Source organism: Geotrypetes seraphini, chromosome 19, assembly GCF_902459505.1.
Source record: "Geotrypetes seraphini chromosome 19, aGeoSer1.1, whole genome shotgun sequence".
NCBI classification, from domain to species: domain Eukaryota; kingdom Metazoa; phylum Chordata; class Amphibia; order Gymnophiona; family Dermophiidae; genus Geotrypetes; species Geotrypetes seraphini.
Window position 1 is genome coordinate 34,061,159 of NC_047102.1, and position 27,686 is coordinate 34,088,844.

The 27,686-nt window shown below is 41.0% G+C and overlaps 1 protein-coding gene and 1 long non-coding RNA gene across 6 annotated transcripts in view; one reads left to right on the forward strand and one right to left on the reverse strand.

Moving 5' to 3' along the window:
• TOLLIP (toll interacting protein) overlaps window positions 1-19,021 on the reverse strand; it is a 77,517-nt gene extending 58,496 nt beyond the window's left edge. For 4 of the 5 annotated variants that reach the window (XM_033928285.1, XM_033928287.1, XM_033928283.1 and 1 more), the window contains exon 1: window positions 18,754-19,021. In XM_033928285.1, the coding sequence (XP_033784176.1) occupies window positions 18,754-18,786 (33 nt within the window). In that variant the 5' untranslated portion in view covers window positions 18,787-19,021. Of the gene's footprint in view, window positions 1-6,496; window positions 6,626-18,753 lie in introns of those variants that run through there. The other variant, XM_033928286.1, reaches the window with a different exon arrangement.
• Window positions 19,022-19,096: 75 nt separating this feature from the next.
• Window positions 19,097-27,446, forward strand: LOC117352139. Its single transcript, XR_004537593.1, has 4 exons — window positions 19,097-19,297; window positions 23,843-23,904; window positions 24,473-24,703; window positions 26,070-27,446. It is a non-coding gene; the product is annotated as an uncharacterized LOC117352139 (long non-coding RNA).
• Window positions 27,447-27,686: the final 240 nt, after the last annotated feature.

The following is a 27,686-nucleotide window of genomic DNA, read 5'->3' on the forward strand; positions in this document are numbered from 1 at the left end:
GAATGATAATTAACATTTTCTATGCGTACAGTGTGCTTTGTGTTTTGTTTTTTTATTTTATTGTTGGTAGATCATTTTGACTTGGTCATTTAAAAAGTAGCTCACAAGCCCAAAAAGTGTGGGCACCTCTGACATAGAGTTTTAAATGGTTTGTGTAATCTTTAAGCTGTTGGAAGGACAAATGTCCAACTCTACTTAGCTCTCTTCTGCAAATATATCATCCTCGTCGTGCTTTACGAGCTGAAGATAAGATCAGTCTTGAGGTTCCATCTATTAAACAGATAAAGGTGTTTGGCATTCGGCATGCTTTATTAACTGTCCAGGCTAGAATGTTGTGGAATGCATTACCATCGGATGTAAAGAATGCTACCAGTTTACTTCAGTTCAGGAAATTGGTTAAAACTTTGTTTTCCAGAAATGTTTCGGTAAATGATTGAGTAGGAATTATTTAAGTGAATCTTTATTGTGTTGTGAATGTTTGTTGGTTTTGGTAAATGACTGAGTTATGAAGAATATTATTGTTTGCCATTGTTTATGAAATGATTTGTTTTTATGTATTTTCGTATTTTGTGACATTGTTTTAATTATGCATGTTGGATTAGAGAAACTGGGCCTCTTCTCCCTCGAACAGAGGAGATTGAGAAGGGACATGATCAAAACATTCAAGGTACTGAAGGGGATAGACTTAGTAGATAAGGACAGGTTGTTCACCCTCTCCAAGGTAGGGAGAACGAGAGGGCACTCTCTAAAGTTGAAAGGGGATAGTTTCCGTACAAACGTAAGGAAGTTCTTCTTCACCCAGAGAGTGGTGGAAAACTGGCACGCTCTTCCGGAGTCTGTCATAGGGGAAAACATCCTCCAGGGATTCAAGACAAGGTTGGACAAGTTCCTGCTGAACAAGAACGTGCGCTGGTAGGGCTAGTCTCAGTTAGGGCACTGGTCTTTGACTGCTGGACGATGGACCACTGGTCTGACCCAGCAGCGGCAATTCTTATGTTCTTAAGGTACTGAAGGGGATAGACTTAGTAGATAAGGACAGGTTGTTCACCCTCTCCAAGGTAGGGAGAACGAGAGGGCACTCTCTGAAGTTGAAAGGGGATAGATTCCGTACAAACGTAAGGAAGTTCTTCTTCACCCAGAGAGTGGTGGAAAACTGGCACGCTCTTCCGGAGTCTGTCATAGGGGAAAACATCCTCCAGGGATTCAAGACAAGGTTGGACAAGTTCCTGCTGAACAAGAACGTGCGCTGGTAGGGCTAGTCTCAGTTAGGGCACTGGTCTTTGACTGCTGGACGATGGACCACTGGTCTGACCCAGCAGCGGCAATTCTTATGTTCTTAAGGTACTGAAGGGGATAGACTTAGTAGATAAGGACAGGTTGTTCACCCTCTCCAAGGTAGGGAGAACGAGAGGGCACTCTCTGAAGTTGAAAGGGGATAGATTCCGTACAAACGTAAGGAAGTTCTTCTTCACCCAGAGAGTGGTGGAAAACTGGAACGCTCTTCCGGAGTCTGTCATAGGGGAAAACATCCTCCAGGGATTCAAGACAAGGTTGGACAAGTTCCTACTGAACAAGGACGTGTGCTGGTCGGGCTTAGTCTCAGTTAGGGCGCTGGTCTTAACCAAAGGACCGCCGCGTGAGCGGACTGCCGGGCACGATGGACCACTGGTCTGACCCAGCAGCGGCAATTCTTATGTTCTTATTGTAACTCGCTCAGAATTGTTGGATGGTTGAGAGTAATAAAATGTTAAATGCCTGCTTGGTACCTCCTTTGTGCATAACCCTCTTCCCACACTGGTGCAATTTAAACCACTAAAGTCAGTATCATTCCTATTTTCCTTCTGCCATTCCTTCTGTTCATCAGTGTCAACGCTGCAGTCAGTTCTGCCTCTTGTCGTCTCAGAATTAACCAAGCATGTTAAGTATTTCCTCTTTTGGATTTTTTCAATCATTTCACAATCTTTAATGCCCCATTTCCTGCCTTATACATATTTTCTTCGCCTTCATAATACATATGTGGAGAAAGAGAGGGGATGCAAAATAATTCCTTTACCCTTTCTGTATCTAACCTAACCCACTTCCTTTTAAGCTGCCACTTTTCCTTTTAATTTGGTTAGTGCCCCTTTGGTTTATCTGTATTTTCCTTAGATGCCATTTATCTTTTGCCTTCACTGACAGCGACTTTCTTGTCTATTTCAGTCTTTCTTGCTTAACTGCCTTCCTGGCCTCCCTCAGTTTTATGAGAGCTTTGCTAGTTCCTCTTACACAGTAGGTTGCATTTCTTTTCTTGATTGCTGGCCTATGATCTATTTCTACTTGCTCCTTAGAGGGCTATATTGATCCTTTTCTGTTCCCTTTTAACTTATGTTACACAGATTTGTTATCGTCTTTATATTCTATTTTGTTGGCTTTCCGATCCTTGAACGTAATAGGACTAGGTTGAGGTTGTGGGTTCAATCCCATGCTGCTCCTTGTGACCCTGGGCAAGTTACTTAATCCCCCCATTGCCCCAGGTACATTAGATAGATTGCGAGCCCACCGGGACAGACAGGGAAAAATGCTTAAGTACCTGAATAAATTCCTGTAAACCGTTCTGAGCTCCCTTGGGAGAACGGTATAGAAAAATAAATAAATCATTTTTATGCTTGAGTCAACCTTTTTTCCTCCTTTTATGGGGGGGAAAAAGGTTACCTCTGTGTACTACTGAAATAGAAACCTTTGTTAATTAGACAGATGACACTGGAAGAAGTCTTAAAAAACAAAAAAAAGAAACTGCCACTGTTCCTGCCCAATCCTCAACTAGCTGAATACAGACAGAAGATAGTCTTTCTCAGCCAAAATATCTTAAATGCATTATGTGTCTCTAAAGACTATGTTTGGAACAAGTTTGTGTTCCAAGTGCTTGAAGCTTGTGTTTGTGACTCTTTCCTCAGTAATACGCACTCTTTCAGCCCCTTTTACAAAGCCGTGGTAGAAGATTTGCATAAAAGGGTCCTCTGTGAATTGTGCGACTCTATCCCTAACAATAGGGTGTTTGTTCATCAGTTGTTCTTAGTGTTGGAAAATTGTTTGGATGTGCACGCCTATATTTAATGATTTTATTATATATTTTATCTCTACATGATTTTTTATTATATATTTATTATATATTTTATTTTATTATATTATTTATTTTATTATATTATATTATATATTTTATTATATATTTTATCTCTACATGATTTTTTATTATATATTTATTATATATTTTATTTTATTATATTATTTATTTTATTATATTATATTATATATTTTATTATATATTTTATCTCTACATGATTTTTTATTATATATTTATTATATATTTTATTTTATTATATTATTTATTTTATTATATTATATTATATATTTTATCTCTACATGATTTTTTATTATATATTTATTATATATTTTATTTTATTATATTATATATTTTATTTTATTATATTATTTATTTTATTATATTATATGATATATTTTATTATATATTTTATCTCTACATGATTTTATTATATATTTTATTATTTATTTTATTATATATTTTATCTCTACATGAAAATTTGAGGCAGGAACACGTCAGCCAGTACAGGCATATGACAGACAGACTGAAGGCTCTTTGGTGAATACATTTGTGCTTGAAGTGTTTAATGTTTGTCTTATTTTGAAATTTAAAAAAAAAAAGTTTGGTGGCAATTTTATGGTCTTGTGGTCTGTCTTTTTCCGACTTCACATTACCATTCCGAAAATTGAGAAAAATTCCAAAAACTGAAATATGACTGGTCGCAAGAATTTCAGATAAAGAAGGATCTTGGACCTGTATCTCAACAACAGTTGGACTCAGACTTGACAAAAAACCATCTTTTGGCTAAAAAAGCCTGCTTCAGGTGCCTATATCTTGTGTCGAAATCCCTGACGAGAACACTAGCTAGAATCAAAAATAATATGGATCATCCCACAAGAGGATGTGTCCTGTGTGATACACTTAGGGCTCCTTTTATTGAGCCGCGCTAGCAGGGTTAACGCACGTGACTTTTCATCACGCATAACGCTATTAAGTGCGACTCAATAAAAGGAGCCCTTAATAATAATAACTTTATTCTTGTATACCACCCATCCATAAAAGTTCCAGGCGGTTCACAGAGAAGAACTACTGCACAATCAGTGAAATATACATGGAAGAAACATGATGAAAATATACAGTTAAGAACAAAGTTATGTAAAAAACTTATCAAACAAATGTGTTTTTTAAAACTTTCTAAAAACATTAGAAGAATACATTTGAAATACCAAGAGTTCATTTTTCCTAATTGAAAGGCAAATGTCTTATTTAAAAATCTCTTGTAACAACAAGTCTGAACATAAAATTAGTACGAGTGTTTATTAATGATCTATAAAAATTGAATTGAGAGGATAGGTATCCCGGAGCCAGACCAGAAAGATCTTTAAAGCAAAGACAGCGTAATTTAAAAAGAACGCGTGCCTCAAAAGGTAACCAATGGAACTGTCAATAAAAAAGGACTGATGGCGTAATTAACACCAACGTAGAAAGTGTGCGTATGTGGAAAAAAAAGCATGCTGAAACACTATTTGTGTCAACTCAGAGGCCAACCCTTGTTGAGATACTGGTTGGTCTTTTGGTTTCATCAACCCCACTGTTGTTTGTGTCATGGTTAGTTATAATAAGAACTTACGAACGTACCAGTTTATTTTCCAATAGTTTAAAACTAAACAACTTCTGATTGAACTTGACTTGGCTCTTGCATCTATCTGTAACTAGTGACCATCTCTAGTTAAAAATAAATTTCAATTAAAAGCAAGACCTGGACAAAACCAGCAAAACTACATAAACAAGCCGAGACAGTGAAAGCAGCCAGACTTATTTGACATAGTCAGTATACAGTACTCTCAGTAGTTTAGGAAATTCAGACTGGATGAAATTGGTAGCATGCTATGTTGTTTTGGTTATGTCCTGAATTATCAATATGATTTATCTGTGGAAGCTATGTTACGTTTGATAGTAAACTGTGAAAATCTGACATGGCAAATATTTGCCTTTCTTTTGATGTTATAACCTCTTTGAACTTCAGTAAGAGGAAGAAGTGTATGGGGACAGACTTAATCTCAATACATGCCCAAAGGTGGGAAAGGGGAGATATGAGAAAGAAGTTTAAATACCTACAGAACATAAATGCACAGGAGGCAAATCTCTTCATTGAAAGGAAGCTTTGGAATCAGGGCACGTAGGATGAAGGTGAAAGAGGAACCGACTCGGAAGTAACCTGAGGAAATACTTCTTCACAGAAAGGGAGGTGAATTTGCGGAATAGCCTCCTGGTAGAAGTGGTGGAGATGACAACTGCATCTGAATTAGAGAATGACACTGGGACGGGAACCCACGGTTAACGACAGGGCAGGGATGGGGACAGGCGCAGAGCCTCTGTAATTCCCCCACCTGAGCACTGTGTACCAATGCATCTTCTTGTCTAGTCGGAATGTCTTGACTAGATTGTAAGCTCTTTTGAACAGGGACTCTCTCTTCTATGATTTGATGCATAGAAACATGATGGCAGATAAAGGCCAAATAGCCTATCTGGTCTGCCCATCCACAGTAACCATTATCTCTTTCTCTCTCCGAGAGATCCCACTATGTTTAGTAGCACTATAGAAATGATTAGTAGTAGTAATAAAAGTAGATGGCACGGATAGGCCATATGGTCTTTATCTGCCTTCAATTTAAATTCAATTAAAAATTATACCCATCTCCCAAGATGGCTCATTTTGTAAGACTTCCGAACTGGCACTGGTAGCATGCTGGAAAAGGGAGTCTCTTTCCCACACTTAAACACTTCAGTGCCATTTCCTCTGAGCGGGGGTCAATACGGTATTAAGAACTCCTTTGCTCCAATGCACTACCCTTCACGGCCTGCACTGCTGCCAAAACACAAGGCCAACCCATGTCCTCTTTAAAAAATCTTGAACTCTTGGCATATTACAGGGAACCCTATTTGATTACTTTACCTCTATTTTCTACTTCTTTACCCCTCCAGCAGTTATTTTCAAGTTGAATATTTCAGTACCACCTATCACCAGAAGGGATCCCAGTGCAGCCACATTCAAGTCATCAAAGGCATGGGGAACATTAAAAAAAGATTTCATCAAAACCCTAAATTCTCCTGCTATGTATATGCTAGGTATACCATTTCTTTCCTGTTCATCTATAGCAAAAATTTGCAGACCAAGGTCTGACTTCACCATTTCCTAATATTACAAAATCGACGCTGTGCTCCCATATGAATTCGGTGAAAAATGCCTTCAAACATGCACAGTCTGGCTGGCTTCAGGCAATCTGAGTTATCATTCACACTCCTGTTATTATGCCATCAGCAAACTCTATTAACAGTACGGTCCTCTAAAAGCAGTGATAAACCAGCCCAGATAATGCTGCATCATTTCTGGTTTAAGTGAAAAATTGCACTTACTTTAATCTGGTGGACTGAACAGGGGAGAACATACGATAGACATAGGCTAACAACCGTAGCGAACGGTGCTGGAGTCTCCAACTTAAAACCCACCTGTCTCCTCTTCACATTTTGCTCCTAGCAATGAAGGAATGAAGGCACGGCTGGGAGCTGGGCACCGAGCCAGCACTGGGTGCATCACAGCCTGCAGAATGTGGGTGTGAGCAACGGAAGAGGTCGCTCCTCATTTTTCTGGCAGCCTAGAGAAAGCATTCACCGAGGGCATGAGCGAACAAGACATCCATACAGGTGCAGCAAGGAGTGGGGTTATCCTTTTCCATCCGTCCTGCTGCAGTGCAGGCAGGGAAACCACAGCTATGCTGAGCATGTGATGGAACAGATTCCCTCTTTTGCTTTTTTTTTTAAGCAAATATGAATACAATGAATTAGGCATAGTCAAGTGCTAGCTCTTCCCCTGCTGCAGGCTGAGAGGTTTCCACAGAGAACTAGCTGTATTTTTTTGTTTTACAAATAATCAGATCCTATATTTTTAACTCAGTATACCATGCCATAAAATAAGATACATATAGACTTATGTAGAATAGATAAACTGAGGCAATCCAAACATTCAACTACACTATTTTCAGCTTGTTCAAAATACAGCCATTGAACTTCTCTATTATCATACGAAATGTGATCACATATCCTCCTAAAGTCCAACCAAAACGGCCGCTCAGTATCCCTTCCCCGCTCTCTCCCCCAACTCCCAACCAATACAGCCCCCTCACAAGTCCATGGCAGCTCCCCGCACTTCCCCCCCACCCATGTTCACTCTTCACACACACACAAAAATTTGTTGAGAGCCCTGAGAACCAGAATGGGTCGCAGATCGCCCGTCTTCTTCGAAACTAGGAAGTAACGGGAGTAAAAACCCCTGCGCTATGCTGTTCCAGAGGAACTTCCTCGATGGAACGGAGATGAAGCAGAGCTTGAGCTTCCTGAAGAAGAAGGGCGGTCTAGAATGTATTGGAAGGATACCCTCTTGGAGGAAGCTCTGGTGGAAAGCATGGAGATGAAACAGCAATCTTTCAGGGTTATGAGTCTAGTTTTCACAATATCATGAAAGACTAGGCATACAATATATTTGCATAAAGGCCCCGATTCTATACCATATTGATCGATTTAAGGCGCCAGATATAGAATCACGCCTAGCAGTGCCTGACTTAGGCGTCGGTAGGGGTCATAATTTTAGGTGCTGGTATAATAGGCCAAGGTTTTCCTGGCCTCATTTACAGATACATACCAACACCTAAGTCATTCCATGCCCCAAACTCTGCCCCTAACTATGCCCACTTGTCACGTAGGCACCAGTAGGCGCTGTGCTGATTTCCACATAGAACTTAAATTGATCGTTTTTAATCAGCTTTTAATGCTGACATTTTCACTTCCTTTCTTTTCGTCTTTCCCCTACCTTCAGTGTCTCTTTCCTATAAGATTGTAGTTCAACCCCTTTTTTTTCTTTTGTACAAGTCTGTCTGTTTGGTTAATTGTTCCCCCGAATGTGTTTGTTAACTCGACTGTTTTTATTGATTAATGCACACCGCCTAGAAGCCTGATTAGGCGGTATAATAAAACTTTTAAATAAACTTGAAACTTGTTTTTAACTATCACGCCATTTAAGTCAATTAATCAATTTTGAATTCCGCTTGGAAACTGGCTAGGCGCCTCTTCTAGAATCTCAATGCACAGACACATTTCATATTGACCTTTTGTGGAGATCTTGAAAACCTGAGCAGGACTGACGTTTGATATACATGTACATATACATATAACCTAACTGCCAAAATAACTTCACAGCACATTTATTGTCAAAAAACGTAAAGGTAACCCGACCAAATTTGTATCGTCCAAAATGTAAATCTAACCTTAACGAAATTGTAACATCACTGTAAATGTACAGTCTCTTCTTCTGTTAACCGCATAGAACTTCCATGGTAATGCGGTATACAAGAATAAAGTTATTATTATTATTATTACTTGGTTCATAGACAAAACCGCCGAAGACAAAGGCGCGCGCCGACAACTGAGCGCAAGACGGAAGCGCGCACCAAAGAAAAAGAGTGTTTTTAGGGGCTCCAACAGGGTTTTTTGTTGGGGAACCCCCCACACTTTACTTAATACAGATCGCAGTGGCGTTGGAGGGGAGTTTGGGGGGTTGTAACCGCCCTCATTATACTGTAAACTTAACTGTTTCCCTGTTTTTTAGGGAAAAAGTGAAGTTTTTAGTAAAATGTGGGGGGTTACAACCTCCCAAACCCCCCACAATGCCCCCCCCACAACCCTGTCGAAGCCCTTTAAAACTGTCATTTTCTTCAGCGCACGCCTCCACATTGCGCTCAGTTGTCTGCGCGCGCCTTTGTCCCAGCGCACTTTTGACCTGACACCCATGTACTTTGCTTATTTAAAATTTTACTATACTGCCACCTAATGGTTAGTGCAGTAGCCTGAGAACCTGGGTGAATCAGGTACAATTCCCACTGCTGCCTCTTAAGACTGAGCAAGTACAAAGTAACTTTGATTCTACCCACAGAAAGGCAGTACAGTACTCCCCCGAAATTTGGGGGGGGGGGGGGTTCCGTTCCAGGAACACCCATGAATTTTGAAAAACTGCAAATACGGTTTTTCAGCTGATCGAAGGCAGGAGAGGGCAGCTGGGATGCCGGCGGGTGCTGAAATTGTACTTACGAAGCCGGGCATATTTTCCGACCGCCTCTTCCTGGTACTAAAGTCATGGTTACACCAATCATGAGCTGCTTTGATACGCCAGATAGCGTGTCAAAGCAGCTCCTGATCGATGTAACCATGACTTTAGTACCAGGAAGAGGCGGTCGGAAAATACCGTGAATTACTAAGTCTGTGATTTGCGAAATGCAAATTTGCGGGGATTTACTGTATATCAAATGCAATCCCCTTTCAATTTCATACATCAAAGTGGTTTACAACTAAAAACTATATCACAAAAATGAAAAACATCCATTCCCTCAGCAGACTATTTGCCGGATCCGGCTTTCCTGCACAGCCACCACAAACTACACAGCAGGACAGTCTAGTCTAGAACTGGATACTGTACAAATACTTTATAGCAGTGTTCTTCAACCTTTTGACGCCTATGGACCAGCGGAAATAAAATAATTATTTTGTGGACCGGCACTGGTCCGCAGCCCGAAAGTTGAAGAACACTGGGCTAAGTCGTGCCTATCTCCACCCTAGATACCACCTCCATAATAGTACTAATTGTAACACCATTTTTTCAATTCATTTTTCGTATATATACACAGTACAATCATATTATCAACACATAATGGTTAACCACAAAATTAAACTACACAAAGCACACTGTATGCTTTTCAACACTCATTCCTACCAGAAAACAGATAACCCCATGCAAATGCAGGACCAAAAACTCAAAGTACTAATATTCACAATCAAACCCTAAGATGCAAGACTCTGCAAGCAGTATGACTCCAGAGAAAAAGAAACAAATGCATTTCTCCCTGACCAGACAAATCAATCAAACAATAAAAGCATTTCCCCTACTGTTCTTGTCTCTCTCTCTCCATGCTGTGCCTTGCCTTCTGGCCTACCCCCCGGTGTTATCTTTGGACTGGTCCACGGTATGATCAACGTGGCATCTTCGGGCCGGCTCCCTGAGTGCTGCGGCTCCTCGCGTGCGTCCTGCGCCTGAACCGGAAGCCTCGCTTAGGAGCTTTTTCCCACGGCTTTGTGCACTGCAGCACTCAGGAAGCTGGCCCAAAGATCGTACCATGGACCGGCAGCTGAAGAACACTGTCTTGGGCCCGATGGACGTGCTGGTCCTGTGGACCGGCAGAAAATTTCTGCGGACCATTGGTTGAAGAACACTGCTTAGCACTGCTACAAGAGAGAAGCACTGGGAACCCAAACCCCAGAGCATTACGGAGAATGAAAAGGTTGTAACTTGTGATCATCTAGATCTTCCCATTCCAACTACTAAAAATCTTCATGCATTGTGGTAATGGAGAAGAACACAAGAACAGAACTGATAACAGAGTGTCAGTGCTGCTTTCTTATTCTGTACAATCATCCACCTAATTCTAGAAACTTCCATGCCAAATAAAAAGACATTTCTAAAACCTGTTAAGTGCATATAAGTTACATTGGAGAAAAATTAAGTTTTCATGTGAACATAAATATTTGTCATTTCCCATAAATATACTTTCAAACAAATTGTGAGGTTAGAGCATATTGCCAATAAAACCACAACAGAATGAAAAGTTTGCCTGCAGTAAGTATACTTCAAAGGAAAGAGACCTCAGACAGAGGCATAGACAATAGAAACATGATGGCAGATAAAGGCCAAATGGCCCATCATGTTTGGAACTTCACAGAAATTATAGTTTCAAAGCCTCTAAAAGTTCCATTTTCACTCCTTGATCTCAAAAAAAAACTCTCAATTTTTTAATATTGATATTAACATAAAAAGATGTGCGGAGTGTAATGCATGTACATGGCACTTATCTCAACAAACATCCAACAGGATCACCCGATATTATTGGGCTTCATCAGGGAATATCAATAAGTGTAGCACTGCATTACATTTTTAAATAGATCAACACATTTTTTTAATGCTGTGAGCAGGCAAACTTTTCATTCTGTTGTGTAAATATGCTTTCAACAAGCTAAAACATGATAATTGTAAGTATTGTTTAAAATCTTGCATGTTATATAGAAACGCAGAAACATGATGGCAGATAAAGGCCAAATGGCCCATCCAGTCTGCTCATCCGCAGTAACCATTATCTCTTCCTCTCTCTAAGAGATCCCACATGCCTATCCCGGTGCCACTCCCAGCTCTAGAGAAGCACAGAAAAGGTCAGCCAGCGGAGTCACCAGAAATTCCCATCCGGCCCAATTGCTTTGCCTACCTTTAATTTAGTTAACTCCTCACAAACACAACCCTCGGAAAACCGATCAGGGTCTACCACTCTTCCATCCCTATTCATGTTTGTCTTCTGCGGTCCTGCTCCCAGCTAATCTACTAAAGAGGGCTTTAAACTAGAAGCAATGGGGCAGGCTGATCAAATCCCCCGGTGAGTATAAGCCCTCAGGGTAAGTAAATCACTGAATTCCTCGACGTGCATTGGAAAAGAGGGCAATATCTGGAAAGCAGTATATATATATATAACGCTCGAAGAATGAGAAACAAGATTCTGGATCTAGAAGCTGTGATGGAAGAAGATGAGTTGGATATGGTGGCGATCACGGAGATGTGATTTACAGAGACCCGTAACTGGAATGTGGTTATACTGGGCTATAATCTGTTCATGAAAGGCATGGTAGGAAGAAAAGGAGTAGGAGTAGTGTTATATGTTAAAGATCACATTCAATTGAAACAATTAACGGATCTGCAGGACAAGGAAGAGGCACTGTGGATCAATTTGGAAAGAGGGAATGGTAAATATATTTACATTGGTGTGATATACAGGCCTCCTTCCTGTACTAAAGTCAGGCCTCACCAATCAGGAGTTGTGTGTCAAAGCAGCTCCTGACCAGTGAGGCCCAAGTTTACTACAGGAAGAAGCAGTTGAAGCATACAACGAGTGATTTCCTTCACTCACTGGCGCTCCGGCTGCCCTCTCTTGCCTCCCCTTCGTGGTCGGAAAACACTGCAAATGACTGGGACCGCGGACTGCAAATTCATGGGGGAGCACTGTCCTACTACTACTTATTTCTAAAGTGCTACAAATCATACACAGTGCTGTACAATAAACATATAAGAAACAATTCCTGTTCGATAGAGCTTACAGTCTAATTAAACAGACAAACAGAACAAATAGGGGTTAGGGAATGTCTCACAAAGGGAATGAGAAAACAGACATTGGTACTTTACAAATGAATGGGAGTTAGGCATTACAGCAGCCTCGAAAAAGTGGGCTTGATGTAATGTGTTAGGTGCAGCATATTAAAAATATTGAACTAAGATTAAAACTGCAAAACATTTTTTCTGTTGCTTGCTTACCTAAAATATATCAACTACATTACAAACCTGGTCAGATCAGATCAGCAAAGAAACTACAGTCAAGCCTATAAACCAGTGGTTCCCAGGGGACCCCCCAGGCCAGTCGGGTTTTCAGGCTAGCCCTAATGAATATGCATGGAGCAGGTTTGCATGCCTGGCACCTCCATTATATGCAGATCTCGCTCATGCACCAGCAGACTAGTGGCCAGCATTCCGGTCTCACGCACCTTCCTCAATTCAAGGAACACGTAGCAATTTAGGACACCTTTTCCATCCTCTCAAGGTGTACGTCAGACAAAGATGTTTAACTCCATCCTCGAGTTCCTAGGACCACACATCTGCAACAGTCCATCTGCAACAACTTCCAACACAATGTCTTTTCAGGAAAAGACTAAAGACATCTCTCTTCCCCCCCCCCCAGTAACCTCAATTCTTTCCCCAGATTTGCTAAACTCGCTTATCTCTAACTTTATATCACAAATGTAAAATCATCTTGCTGTAAGCTGCAATGATTCCCTGTTGAAAATTGCAGGATATAAGAAGTTGTATTTTATTATAGATAGTTTTGAGGGAAGAGAATTTCATAATATTGGAGCCACAGAAGTACTATAAATGCAGCATGGTCAGTGAGGGAGATCGGGCGTGCACACCGCTGGCACTTCTTAAAACCGGCTTGCGGGGGCATGAAGGGAAAAACAGCCTCTGCAAAATCGAACCCCGAGGCCTGTATAATGGCAACAGGCCCCGTCGGGGCAAAGACGAAAAAAGGGTAAAAAAATAAAGTTTTTTTTTTTTTTTTTTTTTTGATAAAGCAAAGAAAAAGAAACCCGAAGGTAAAATGAAAAGAAAATGGAAGAAATTTCGTGAGCGGGAAGGCAAAAAAGTGAGTTCAACGGCCGTTGAAAAACACACGCGTCTTCTTCGCTCCGCGGAAACGAAGAAACTGGGGACCACGCTCTCCTCTGTCGGGCGGGAAGGCACTCGCGCACGCGCGGTGCGGCCAACTAGAACTTTCTAGTTAAAAAGGTCCGTACCGAGGGCTCCGTCGGTGACGTCACCCATGCGTAAAGAATATGCTGCCTGCTTGTCCTGGGATAAATGCAGCATGGCAAGAAGAATCTTGTGAGATGGCACTTTCAGATGGTTCCCTATCAACCATGTCACATGTTCAGAAGAACTAACAAAGAATGGCAATATATCCAATTGCATTAACAGACCTCATACACCCAACGCATTACTTTATTTTTTTCATGTCCTTTCTGGGATGGTGTATTCATCATCGGTCTATACACTAATATATTCAAAATTAGGCTGTAACACAAATGACTGTGTATTTTCAATATGAAAGAAGCAGCACTTCACTTGCTGAGCCCGACAGTTACTGAATCGTTTCACAAAATTAGTTTCCTCTGGGGCTGTACAACTTCATCTGTACTGATTCTTCAAAATGCAACGCTTATAACAGCCTTCTTAAGAATTTCATATTTCTTTTTTCACCAGATCCATACTTTTCAAAAGCCCGGCGTGTCTGAGGGAAACACCACCCCAGTAAGGACATGAAAAAATAAAGTAATGCTTTGGGTGTATGAGTTCTGTTAATGAAGTTGACTATATTGCATAAGTTTGCTCTCTTTGTCTTTACATTTATAATTTTTTGAGTGAACTTTAGATTTTCATTTTGGACTTGTGGATATTAAGAGCTTGGGCAGGCAAGCAGGAGGCAGGAAAAGAGAAGAAGAGAAAAGCAGGAGAGAACAGGAGAGGGGAAGAAGGAACAACAGAAAGCAAGGGGCATCGACGAGAGGTAGCTCCGCCCCCCCTTGACATTGTCCACCGGAGCTCCTCCTTAAAAGGGGAGGGGCCAACAGAGCTCAGCCGTTCAGCACGCGAAGGCGAGAGTTACAGGCACTTGCCTTAGCGAGAGTGCCTTTGCGAAGGGGTGAGCAAAAGAAGAAACACTAAGGAAGGACATCTACACAGGCAAGTGGTAAACAAACACAGTAGTAGCAGAGGGCAATCACAGCAGACACAGAGGACACATAGAAGCAACAGGAGTAGCAGGTTTAAAATCATAAAAAAGGACTTCACAGTAACACCAAGGACGCTACAAGAATTCCTACACAAGGAGAAGCCACTTCAGATGACAGATCAGCAAGCGGACAGCAATGGAAGCAGCAGACAGAAGCAGGATGTTGAGCTACCCAGTTTTCTGCACCGTTTGCCATATGTGTGACTTCCTCCGCTCTGGGAGGTGGTCTTATGTATGCACTTGATGCGGAGAACTACGAATAAACAAGTCGGACTCCTGGAGGGCAGAATACTGGAATTGGAGGCACTTCAAGCAGTGGAGGAGGAAGACAGATATGCAGAGAACATCAAATGCAGTTCTTGTAATATACTTTCAAGTTTGTAGGATATTGTGAACTATGTTCTGAAAATCCTCCAGACAATCCAAGGGAAGATGTTGCTCGTACTCTGAGAGGTGGTATGTCAGATGTTTAAGGTAAAAGGGCATGTAGAAGTTATAATTTTAAACTCTGCTGGCCAACATAGAATTTTGGTAAAGGCGACAACCCAATTTATCCGTAGTCCTCCCCTCCCATTCTGGTGGTGCCGAGGCATAAACCCTGGAGCTGTTGATTCTACAAGCGAGGAATGATGTTGGAGTTGTGGCTTGTCAAACCCTGGACAGGATATTATTCTATAGAGGGAATCAATTTTTCATGGAGCTATCGTGACAGAAAAAGGAGTCTCCCAATTTTTGAAGATGGCATCCTTAGGAAGTTCATCTATATGTCACCAAAATCTGGACTTTCCTTTCTGAGCATGCTACCAAGATCCTCATCCATGCTCCTTTCACTTTTCTCCCGGACTATTGCAACTTGCTTCTTGCAGGTCTTCCGTAAAGCTTTCTCGCTCCCCTTCAATCTGTTCCGAATTCTGCTGCCCGCCTCATTTTCCACCAGTGTCATTATGCTCACGTTACTCCTCTCCTCGCTTTATTGGCTCCCTGTCCATTTCCACATACATTTTAAACTCCTCTAACTGACCTACAAGTGTATTCACTCTGCGGATCCTCAATATCTCTCCTATTTCTCCTTATAAACCACCCGAGGAATGTCATTCTTCGAGCAAGTCTCTCTTGTCTGTTCCTTTCTCCTCTACTGCCAACTCCTGACTCTGTTCCTTCTGACTTGCTGCACCGTATGTCTGGAACAATCTGCTTGACTCAGTACATTGGGCTCCATTTCTGGTAGAATTCAAATCCAGGCTAAAAGACCACTTTTTGAAGCTACATTTAAGTCCTAACCACACCGACATGTAAAGCACTATATTTGTCTGTCAACTCCCCCCCTGTAGCCCCCCCCCTGTAGTTAGTCCCTGACCCTCTCTACTTCTTCATCCCTTTGTATTTTCTCTACATAAACTGCATATATTTATTCACCATTTTTGTCCAGTGTGTCTGTCATAATTAGATTGTAAGCTCTTTCGATCTCTTGCATGTTAAATGTACAGCATTGTATGTGTCTGGTAGTGCTATAGAAATAATAAAAAGTATTAATAGTGGTAGTAGATAAATAAAAGAGCCTTAATCCAGATGGAGTGACCAATTTTTAGTTCAACAAGTTAACATCGCTCCATCAAGAAATGGCATACTGCACAAATTAATCGGTCACACTTAACACCACAATGGCTAACAATAGGAATAATAATCATTTATTTTTCTATACCGCCTAACCAGCAGTTCATAGTGGTTTACACAATAGGTACTCAGCATACAATATAATAATAATATCATACATAATAAAATTCTAAGTAACTAATACAAGCATTAAAACTAATGAATAAAAAAACACAATACAGACTAAAATAAGTATAGAAAAAAGATTAAAAGTACATTATAACTACATGATAATAGGAAAATCAGTAATGTATATTATATTGTTTTAAATAAGTGGGTTTTAAGATCCTTTCGAAATTGATAGTAAGTAAGGAATGGAGAAACGAGAAGATTCAAACATGAATTCATTAATCCTGCTTGGAATACTAAAGTCCTATCTAAAAATTTTGTGTAACGACATGCATTTGCTGAAGGAAAATAAAACCAACCAGATCTACGAATATTTTTCTTAGAAATAAAAAAACTAAAATGAGAAACAAGGTAAGCCGGTGCTAAGCCATATAAGACTTTAAAACATATGCATCCAAATTTAAATAACACTCTAGCCTCAAACGGTAGTCAAGGAAGCTTTTGATAATATACACTGATACGATCATGTTTTTTTCAGATTAAAAATCAAACGAATAGCTGTATTTTGTATGATTTTTAATCAGCTAGTAGTTATCTTATACGATCCCAGATAAATAACATTACAATAATCCAATATTGAAAGGATTGAACATTGAACCAGGATTTAAAATGATATAACATCAAAATATTTCCTAATAGTACGCAGTTTCCAGAGGACAATAAAACATCTCTTAACCAGAGAATCTGTATGGGCCTTAAAAGATAAGGACCGATCTAAAATAACCACTAAAATTTTCAGTGTAGGAGATATCGAATAAGATTGACTGTTAGAAGTAAAGTTGTTTCAGTAATTTTTTCATTAGGACTAGCTAGAAATAATTTTGATTTGCCCGGATTTAATTTCAATCTAAATGTAGATGTCCAAATTTCCACTTGTGTATGAATAAAAACTATATAATTTAACACTTCTGAAATGAGTTTGGTTAGAGGGATGAGTATTGAAATGTCATCTGCGTAAACATAAAATTTTACCTGTAAACTATGTAATAAATAACATAAAGATGCTATGTAAACATTAAATAAATTTGGAGAAAGTGGTGAACCCTGAGGGACTCCACTTTCATGTACCCATCTGGTAGAGTATTGACCAGCACTGACTACCTGATAAGACCTATTTTTCAAAAACCCTTGAAACCAATTCTTCTAAAGTAGGATCTTTAAAATTACAAATTCATAAATTGTCTACATACAGACCATCAGCTATAGATGCCAAAAGAATATGCAATCATAATGCTTCTAATAACATCATAGCAATAAGATGGGAATGTATGAACTAAAGACATGTTAATATTAACCAAAGCAATCAAGGTCAGTGCTAATAAAAGCAATCCCAGTACAGCATGGATTGACTACAAGAATGCCTTTGACAGCATCCTACATTTCTGGATAATAAATAGCCTTGAAATGTAGAAAAGAAACCATGGATTGATTGAGTACATCACGCTAACCTTGAAAATGTGTCAAACTGCACTTCATCATGAACAATTGTCATTCCTAAAGCATGTCAGGGAGACTCCCTGTCACCATTTCTATCTTGTATGGCACTTAATCCACTCTTTGTCCACTCTTAATCCACTCTAGATTTAGCTTTAATCCTAAAGATGTAACGATTATAAGTCAATCAAAATATAGTAACATAGTGGATGACGGCAGATAAAGACCCGAATGATCCATCCAATCTGCCCAACTTGATTCAATTTAAAATTTTTCCTTCTTAGTTATTTCTGGGCAAGAATCCAAAGCTCTACCCAGTACTGTGCTTGGGTTTCAACTGCTGAAATCTCCGTTAAAACTTACTCCAGCCCATCTAAACCCTCCAGCCATTGAAGCATGGGTTCACAATCTACCTTAGACGTCCTGGTGGTCTTCTAGTGGCCTTTTTGAGACAGGACTGATCCCCCCCACTCAGTCTTGACCCTGCCATCTCCACTGTCAAAATGGCCACCAAGATCATGAGCAGTCTCAAGAGACTGCCGCTGAAGGTCTTGGCTATCATTTTGAGATTGCAGCCAACATAGGAAGGAGCAACTAGGCATGCTGTATTAAAAGTTGACCAATTTTATTCAATATATCACCTTTACTCATCTCTTAATTTATGTGACATGGAAATATATTTGTCTTTTTGTAACCCTACCCATCCCTGCATCTAGCAAACCATGGGTTGTGATTGCCAATTACCTAGTTTGATCATAGCAGGTCCTTCCTCCCACGTGCAATCAAAAAAACCCTCTCTGCTCTTTCCAAAGATTGTGCAAGTCTAATGAATCACAGCTAGTCAGGTCCGCCCTCCCAAAGTTAGCTAATCCTCAGCTACACTGCCAGGCAGAGCCCCTCACGCCCTAGCCCTGCACTGGAGCATAGAAGAGTTACAGCTGATCCGGGGGGGGGGGGACAAGGCTGAGGACTCACCGGGCCCCTCTGCGTGCTGAGCGTGGTTGCCATGGCTGCCCCGCACTCTCTGCCTCGGGCAACTGTCTCTTCCAGATTCAGACACACACACACCCCCCCGCAAGGCAGCTGTCTCTTCTGGCTCCCTGGGCTGTCACATACACACAGGCAGGGGAGCGACTCGCTCCCGACACCCAACTGCCGGCTCCTCGCAATTCCTGCGCTCTGCCACCCCGCCTCGGACGTCTCTGCCCCGGAAAGCTGCGTCAGCTGATCTCACCCCCCACCTACGCTTACACTGCGCATGCCCACGCCCAGAATCAGCTGATCGCTCCCGTAGCGCCGGCCGCAAATGGAACGCCCATGCGCGCGGCCCCTGACGTTGCGATCGAGGCAGTTGAGGCGCGGAAAAAAAAAACAACAACAAATCGTTCCTGGCGCAGCCTCAGTGCGCGTGCGTGCGCTAAACCACTCGTAAACGCTCGTTCCGTTTTCGCCTCTTTTGAGGACGCTGTCGTTGTCAAAGCGTCAATGTACGTGACTTGACAGGGCCTGCTCGGCCACCGTAAGTAAATGACGTTCTAGGAGGGCCGGACTCGCTAGCAGGAAGTGCTTCAGCAACGAGGTTTAGCACTATGTCACTACTTGATTTCTTGCGAGTCGTTCTTAGCGCTGTCAGTAGCCGAGGGGTTTTTAATCCCCTTGGCTACACAATTTGTTTTATTGATTTGCTGCTGGAATAAAATATTTCCGTCCCAATATTAGGTGCACTAGTAGAGGTCAATCTCATGCATAGTCGTTGCGGAAATCTGGAAAACCCGACTGGGTTGTGGCTTTCGAGGGCTGGAATTGCCTACCCCTGATTTACACTGAACTGTATATAATTTAGATCGGTGATCCCCAACCCTGTCCTAGAGAACCATCAGGCCAATCGGGTTTTCAGGCTAGCCCTAATGAATATGCATGAAGCAGATTTGCATGCCTATCACTTCCATTATATGCAAATCTCTCTCATGCATATTCATTAGGGCTAGCCTGAAAACCCGATTGGCCTGGTGGTCCTCCAGGACAGGGTTGGGGGACCAATGATTTAGATAACTGAGTATTGGGCGGTAAGGGCAACGCATAATGTTTAGAGCAGGAGTAGGGAACTCCGGTCTTCGAGAGCCGTATTCCAGTTGGGTTTTCAGGATTTCCCCAATGAATATGCATTGAAGCAGTGCATGCAAATAGATCTCATGCATATTCATTGGGGAAATCCTGAAAACCCAACTGGAATATGGCTCTCGAGGACCGAAGTTCCCTACCCCTGGTTTAGAGTTTCAAATTATTACCCAACTTCCGTGGCAGGACTGATTATGCCAGGGCTGTCAAAGTCCCTCCTCAGCCGCAATCCAGTCAGGTTTTCCCCAATGAATATGCATGAGACCTATTAGCATACAATGAAAGCAGTGCATGCAAATAGATCTCATGCATATTCATTGGGAAAATCCTGAAAACCCGACTGGAATACAGCTCTCGAGGACCGGAGTTCCCTACCCCTGGTTTAGAGTTTCAAATTATTACCCAACTTCCGTGGCAGGACTGATTATGCCAGGGCTGTCAAAGTCCCTCCTTGAGGGCCGCAATCCAGTCAGGTTTTCAGGATTTCCCCAATGAATATGCATGAGATCTATGTGCATGCACTGCTTTCAATGCATATTTATTGGGGAAATCCTGAAAACCCAACTGGATTGCGGCCCTCAAGGAGGGACTTTAAGATCCCTGGATTATGCGGAATGTCCAAAGTAGACATTTCACTTATACTTTTATGGCGCCCAGCTAGACCAATTGAGGATGATTCTCGGCCAAGGCATTTGCATTAGCCATACTTTTACGGAAAGGAAAAAAGTCACTACTTGAAAAGATCACTTCATAAAGATGTGGTCATAAAACTTTATACATAGTCTTGTACAAAGAACTCTGCTCAGAGATATGAAGGCATAGTGTTCCGCCTCACCCACCAATCATTGCAGTGTTCAGTGCATACTGGTTTATCCAGGTTTAAATAACTAGACTGTTGTGTTGCTAGCTGCTAAAGCTATGCTTGATTCTTAATAGCAATAGCAAAAATCAAAGAAATTATTAACTTATCTTTGAAAAAATAGCTGGTTCCAGGAACTGTGCAACCAGGTATATACATTTCATCTGTCAGTTTAGATATTTTGTATATTGATGTCTCATTATACATTTTGTATATTGATGTTCTCCACAGAAATTTTTTCCAGCCGGGTGGCATGAAAAAGTAGCTCAGTGGGGTGAGACGGGGAAATTTGGTGGCAGGGAAAATTAAATGTGCACTATTTTAATTAATTATTTTCCAATGCTCAATATGACTTCCTTTAAGGTTTGACACTTAGGCAGTGTTCCAGTAGCATTTAAGCCACCCTTGAAAAAATGTAATGCAGATCCTCATATTCCAAATAACTACTGGCCAATATCAAAACTTCCATTTCGTTCAAAACTACCATACTTGAGAGTGGTATTCAAACAACTTCAAACCACTCAACCAACTTCAAACTTATGTTGAATCTAATGCACAGAGACAGTAGTTCCTGCCTTTGGGCTGCTGGGTCAGGCCAGTGTTCCATCGTGCCCAGCAGCCCGCCCACGCGGTGACCCTTAGGTCAAAGACCAGTGCCCTCATTGAGTCTAACCTTACCTGCGTACGTTCCGGTTCAGTCTAATTTGTAACGTCCCAGTATCCTTGCCCAAAAAGGGTAATCTGGAACGTCATTATAAGGCTCTGCATAGCAATAAGTTGGATGCTGATTTTCCACTAAAAGTGAAATTCATAAACTGAAGCTCAAAGAACTTAAATCGAAATTGACTACTCAGCAACAGTTGATGGTGAAGCCAAGGTCACATTCGGTTAATGCAACCATAGTATCCTTCAAGGTCAGCAACCTGATCGCAAAGAAATGCAAACCTTTCACTGAAGGGGAATTTGTAAAAGATTGTTTTCTTGAAGCAGCTGACAATCTTTTTGAAGGATTTAAAAATAAGAAAGAGATCATAGCTGCTATTCAAGATGTACAATTGTCAAGAAACACCGTCGTGCGGCGAATACAAAAAATGTGTAGAAACACAACTGAACAATTGTTGGAGGATGTTTCAAATTGTGTTGCTTTCTCACTCCAACGGGATGAATCTACAGACATAAGAGACATAGTCCAGTTACTAGTCTTTATCCGGATGGTTTTTGAAGACTTCAGTGTTAAAGAAGAACTATTTGGAATGATTTCTTTAAAAGGGAGAACTACTGGTTAGGAAATATTTAGTTCTTTCCATTCTTTTGTGACAGTGTAATCTTCCATTGCATAGAGTTGTTTCCATCACTACTGATGGAGCAAGAGCAATGACAGCATGACAACTTCCCAGCTTTCCTTTCTTACCACTGCATCATTCACCAGCAAGTTTTAGCAAGCAAGAGACTCAATACAAAGACTGTCATGGACATCACTTTGGAAATTGTAAATTCAGTTCATGGAAGATAACTTCAAAGACGGCTTTTCAATCTTACTCTTGATGAAGGGGCAGTGGAAATCATTTTGTACACAGATGTAAGGTGGCTAAGTAGACACAAATTTCTGCAAAGATTTCGTGATTTGTTGAATGAAATAAGAAGTTTTTGAAGGAGAGGGGAGATGACCAAGCAGAGTTGGAAGATGAGGAGTGGTTATGTGATCTGGCATTTCTCGCTGACTTTACAGGTGAACTAAGTGATATGAACCTTGAACAACAAGGTAAAAACAAATGCATTGGTGAGATGATGAGTACAGTTTTATCCTACAAGAGCAAATTTGAGCTAATGATGACTGACCTTGAAAACAACACTTTTGATCATTTTCCTAATATGCAGGACCATCTGGGACAATATCCAAATTTTGTTTTTCAGAACAAGAAGTATGTGACAGAAATCTGTTCTGTTATCCAGGAATTCGAAAATAGATTCTGTGACTTCCAAAAAATTGGAACAGTTGTGGAGTACTTGTCATACCCATTCAAAGTAGATGTGGACATTAAAGAAACTGCAGCTGCTATGAGTAAAAATTACTCATTGAAAACAAAATATTAACCCTTATTTTTCTCAAGACCCGTGCTGAGCAAGAATCATTTTGGAAGCTAGTGCCTAAAGACAAATTTTCCAACTCGAGAAGATGCAGTGAAGCTGTACACTCCTGTTTCAGTTCAACTTATTTGTGTGAATCTGCATTTTCCCATCTGAAAATGACAGAGTACACAACGTTCCAACATGACAGATGAACATCTCCAGGATTCCCTGAGACTGGCCCTCACGCAATATTCACCCAACTTCAAAAAGCTGGTGGATGAAATGCAGACTCAGACGTCTCACTAATGAGCAAGAGCAAAATATTAAAGATTGTGCAAAATCAGCCTGGATCAATACTTGACCTAAATTTAACACAAATTACTCAATAAAAGTTAAAGAAAATTATTACTCAATAAAACTTTAAGAAAAAATGTACTTTCCATTTCCCCTCATGATTCTTACTGGATTTTCGTCTGTCTCTTTTGTTTTTGCTTAACAGCTGATCACATCCAAGTAAATGACAGAAGGTTCATTAAAAATGGGGGGAAAGGAATCCTCCAAATTTATTGGGTTAAAATTTAATTTGAAACTAATTTGAAACTTAATTTTCATGGTGGTAGATCACCAGCACTTTTGACCTGAGAAAGTAGATCACGACCTGTTCAAAGTTGGACATGCCTGCTATATTACATAAGGCATTGGATACAAATGCCCTAGAAATCTCTCCTCCTTTCCAAAATCTATGAAAATCCTTTAGGGGGTGCTATACCCAAGTATCTGAAACAAATGTATAATCCTGTTCTTTGCTTTCACATATATTTATTCATTGCAAAATTTGCACAGGAGTACATTAACTATGCCAGTGCAGGCTTCACTCTGTCAAGTTTTATAGGTTTTTTGTCATTTTATTTCGATTTTATGTTATTGATTTTAATGTGCATCATAAGCCGCTTAGATATAGACTGATTTGCGGGATATCGAATCTTAATAAACTTGAAACTTGCATTGTGCTTGCAGGCTTTTGCTATGTGAAAAAGAGGAACAGATAACCATTTGATGCCAGAGTCAAAGAAAAGCAGGTACTCGTATGGTGTAGCTGCACATTCTCTTTCTCCAGTTCCTTCCTGGCCCCACTCTGCCTAGATTCTAGAAAATTGTTACTTCAGGCAACTCTTACATGTTTATCAATACAGGCAAGTAATCATTCATTCTCAGTTTCCCACTAAGAATTCTGCCCTTGAGCCTAAAGGTCTTTATTGCTTCCTTCACTCTCTACATACTCTCTCCCCTAATGCATCAGAATAGAGGGTTGTCAGAAATCCAGGACTGGCTTAAAACTTTTCTCCTGGAACTGGGTAACTTGGCAGCTCTACAATGGCCTGAAGTTTACTAGCCATAACCTTGGTAATAAGTCCCCCGACTCTAGCGAGTTTTCACAGCTGCCTACAGCAGACTGATTAATTGCTGAAGATGACTTTACAGTGCTGAAAAATGAAATTCCAGAGCTATAAATAGCTAATTCTGATCTGATCAGGTAATGGTAGATTACTTGAGACAGACCACATCACTGTCAAAATAAAAGGACATTTGAAGGTCTATAGATAAGCAGCTAGCAAAGTAACCCTTAGCCTGTTTGTTTAAATCCAGATATGAATGTGCCAAGGAAGCCCTGAAAGAAACATCAACTCTGCCACCAGGTGGACAAGGGAGGAACTAGCAAGTGGCCTTTGATTAGCAAAGTGGCAGGTGTTACTATTTCCCCAAGTGGAATATCACGGGAGATAAGATGCATCAGTGAAAAGACGTGAGGCAGTGCTTTGATGAATGCTGTGTGGGACCTGTACTGTAATTACACAGGAAATGGAAGCTCTGGGGCAGGTGAGAGAACAAAAGTCATAAAAGCCTGTTCCTGGCAGCATATGGGTATCATTAAAAAAAGGTTGAAAAGTGATTAAAGAAGCTGAGATGACAATAAATTAAATTCATATGCTAATAAAAACTGTAAGTGCCCTAGTTTCCTTCGTCTGTTTGTATTCTAGCTGTCAGTTCTCTTCTGCCACCTCTCCCTCCCTCGCTTCACTTTATCATATCCAATGGGCTGACTTTCTATTTCTCTATATAACATACATTCTTTATTTCCTTTTCCTATTCTCTTCCCAGTCTTATACCATGCCTTCCCCTTCCACCTGTCTACTGGGCGGACACCTCCTGCCTCTTCTTTCACAGTTTTTACCTTACACCTGTCATCTTTTCTGTGTCTTTGACTCTTCTTTTGCATTCATTCCCTCTCTGTGTACTTTCATGAACATTTCTCGATTTTGACTGCCTTTTATTAAGGGATGCTCAATACCACACAACCCATTGTATACTTTCAAGGTTGAGAATAGTCCTGAATGCTGCAGTTCGCTTGATTTTGGGCTTGAGGAAATATAATCATGCCAGTCCCTTTTACAGAGAATTGTATTGGTTGCCTGTTGAGGCTCGTGTTTTTGTTATGAAGTTCTTTTTGGTATGACTTCCACTTACCGGTATATTCTCGATTCATTCTCCATTGTTGGATCTAAACATAAGCGAAATACTCATGGCTTGTTCACTTTTCCATCAACTAAAGGATGTCGATATAAAAAATTTCAGCGGCTCTCTGCAACAGGGAACTAAAACCTCTGTTACTTTGTTCTGAGTCTTATTCTGATTTTAGAAAACAATTGAAAACTCATCTGTTTAGTATTTAATCAAACTGATCCTTTTGTATGATATTTTTAAAATTTACTTAAACCACATTGAACTTTTTGGTTATGCAGTATAGAAATGAATTATTAGATTAGATTACTTTTGGGCTACACAGTACTCAACGCATTCTGATTCAGTAGTGTATGCCATAGGTGTCAGAACAGGGAAGGTTACAGGGGCCTGGCCTCCCCAATAATTGGTGGTCAGTTATGGCTCTGCGCCACCACCCACCTCCTCTCGGCTGCTGTAATTTTAAATCTTCGGGCAGCTGCTGCTCAACATCGCTGCAAAATGAAGACTTCCAGGGCAGGCCTGCTCATTGACGATGTGCAGCGGCTGCCGGAAAATGAAAAATTCAGGAAAATGGGGAAGGAAGGTGGGGAAGTTGGGAGCTGGAGAGAGAGATCATGCTGCAGGATCCTGCTGGGGCTGTCTATGAGTTATGGTGCTTGCTAAATTTTAGAAAAAGGACCCCTTAATGTGTTTTCTCTTTCTGATTTATCTCGTTCTTAAGAACCAGAATTCAAAACATGTGACCACAGACTTCTCCGCCAGAATTTAAAATTGGGTCCAACGGACGTTCCCGCCAGTATTCAAATCTGTGACCAACAAACTTTCCTGCCAAAATTTAAATTAATGACCAACAGACCTCCCTGTTCTTAATCAGGTCAGTGAACTGGTCTGATCTGACCGAAGACGTCTAGGAGGAACTGGGATCTCGTGTCACCTTGCAGACCCAGAACAAGGTTCCTTTGAGTTACCACCATAGGGCGCTCTCAGATTCCTCTCCTACCCTGGGATATTGAGCATACGCAGCAGCGTGGGAGTCCGATTTCTCCATCACTTTGCCAGATGCTACCTTTAAGACCTTTGTTCTTGCTATTCGTAAGGTCACGCTCAGTGTGGCCAGCTGGGAGCTCCAATATAAATTTGCCCTCCGTCTCCATATGTCTCCGCAGGGCTCACTCGGCTGGGATAGCTCCGACCTCCAGCTGTCCCAGGTGTGGCTGTGCAGCGCTTCTGGCACCTGTTGCTGCGGACCCTCTCCTCCCTTTGGAAGTGTGGCATAAAGTTGGAAGCCCTGATCTTGTTTGATGTTTTCTCTCTGCAATCTCCCGCACCGAAGGGCTACCCGGATTTTCTTCAACGGGCGATACTTCATGGAAAAAAGGCTATTTTGATGCTTTGGCTGGAGCAGCGGGCTCCTACTCTTCAACAATGGTGGCAGCACAGAGTTGCGCACCTTGGAGTCTCCAGCCGGCAGGCAGTTCCTGCGTATTTGGGGACCCTTTTGGAATGCCTTCTCCCCCATTGCGAGGATTAGATTTTTGAAATGTTAAGATGTTGTAAGAGTCAAGCAATGTACTTTTTGCTGTTATGCTCCCTCCTGCCTTCTCTTTTTTTCTTCTTCTTTTCTTTTGCTCACTTGCCTTATTTTTGGATTTGGGTTGTGGGTGGGGTTTGGTGGTTGAAAATGAAAATTGTTTGAGCGTGTTATTTACTGTGTTTTTGCTATTCAGATTGGATATGTTGGTTCTTGTGTGGGCAGTGCTGGTTTACTTTTGCTCAATAAATATGATTTAATCATAGCCAGATAGTCAGCACCAGCCAGTATTTGAAACCAGTGCTGAATATCAAGGATATAAAAAAATCTTGCAGAGGCTGGTGTTTAAGTACTGACCATCGCAGACTGAATATTGGGGTGGGGGGGGGGGGTGAATATTTATAACCTGAAAAGAAGTGTTCCAGTTATTGGGCTGGAAGGCGGAGTGAGGAGAAATACCAGCAACATTGAAGCCCATTCAGAATAATTTATGTACTGTTTGCTCCAGGGAAAGATTCAAAAACCTGCACTGAACCAATTTAAAAATTGGAAACTCAATTGTGTCTTTTTAACAGTAGTCTTGTGTGCAACTGAAACATGTTCACAATAAAAAGAAATCAAGGAAAGTCTCTTTGCCTCCAGCTCACTATACATGACATCTGTATCAAATGTATTTCTACAAAAGATTAGTGTTGAAACTATATAATCTACTGAGAGATATGCTTCTACAGAAATGCATTCACAGAACTGCCTGGGAAAAGAAAGTGAATGTCAGCTGTGCTGAGGAACAATGGGACCCCGTGGAAC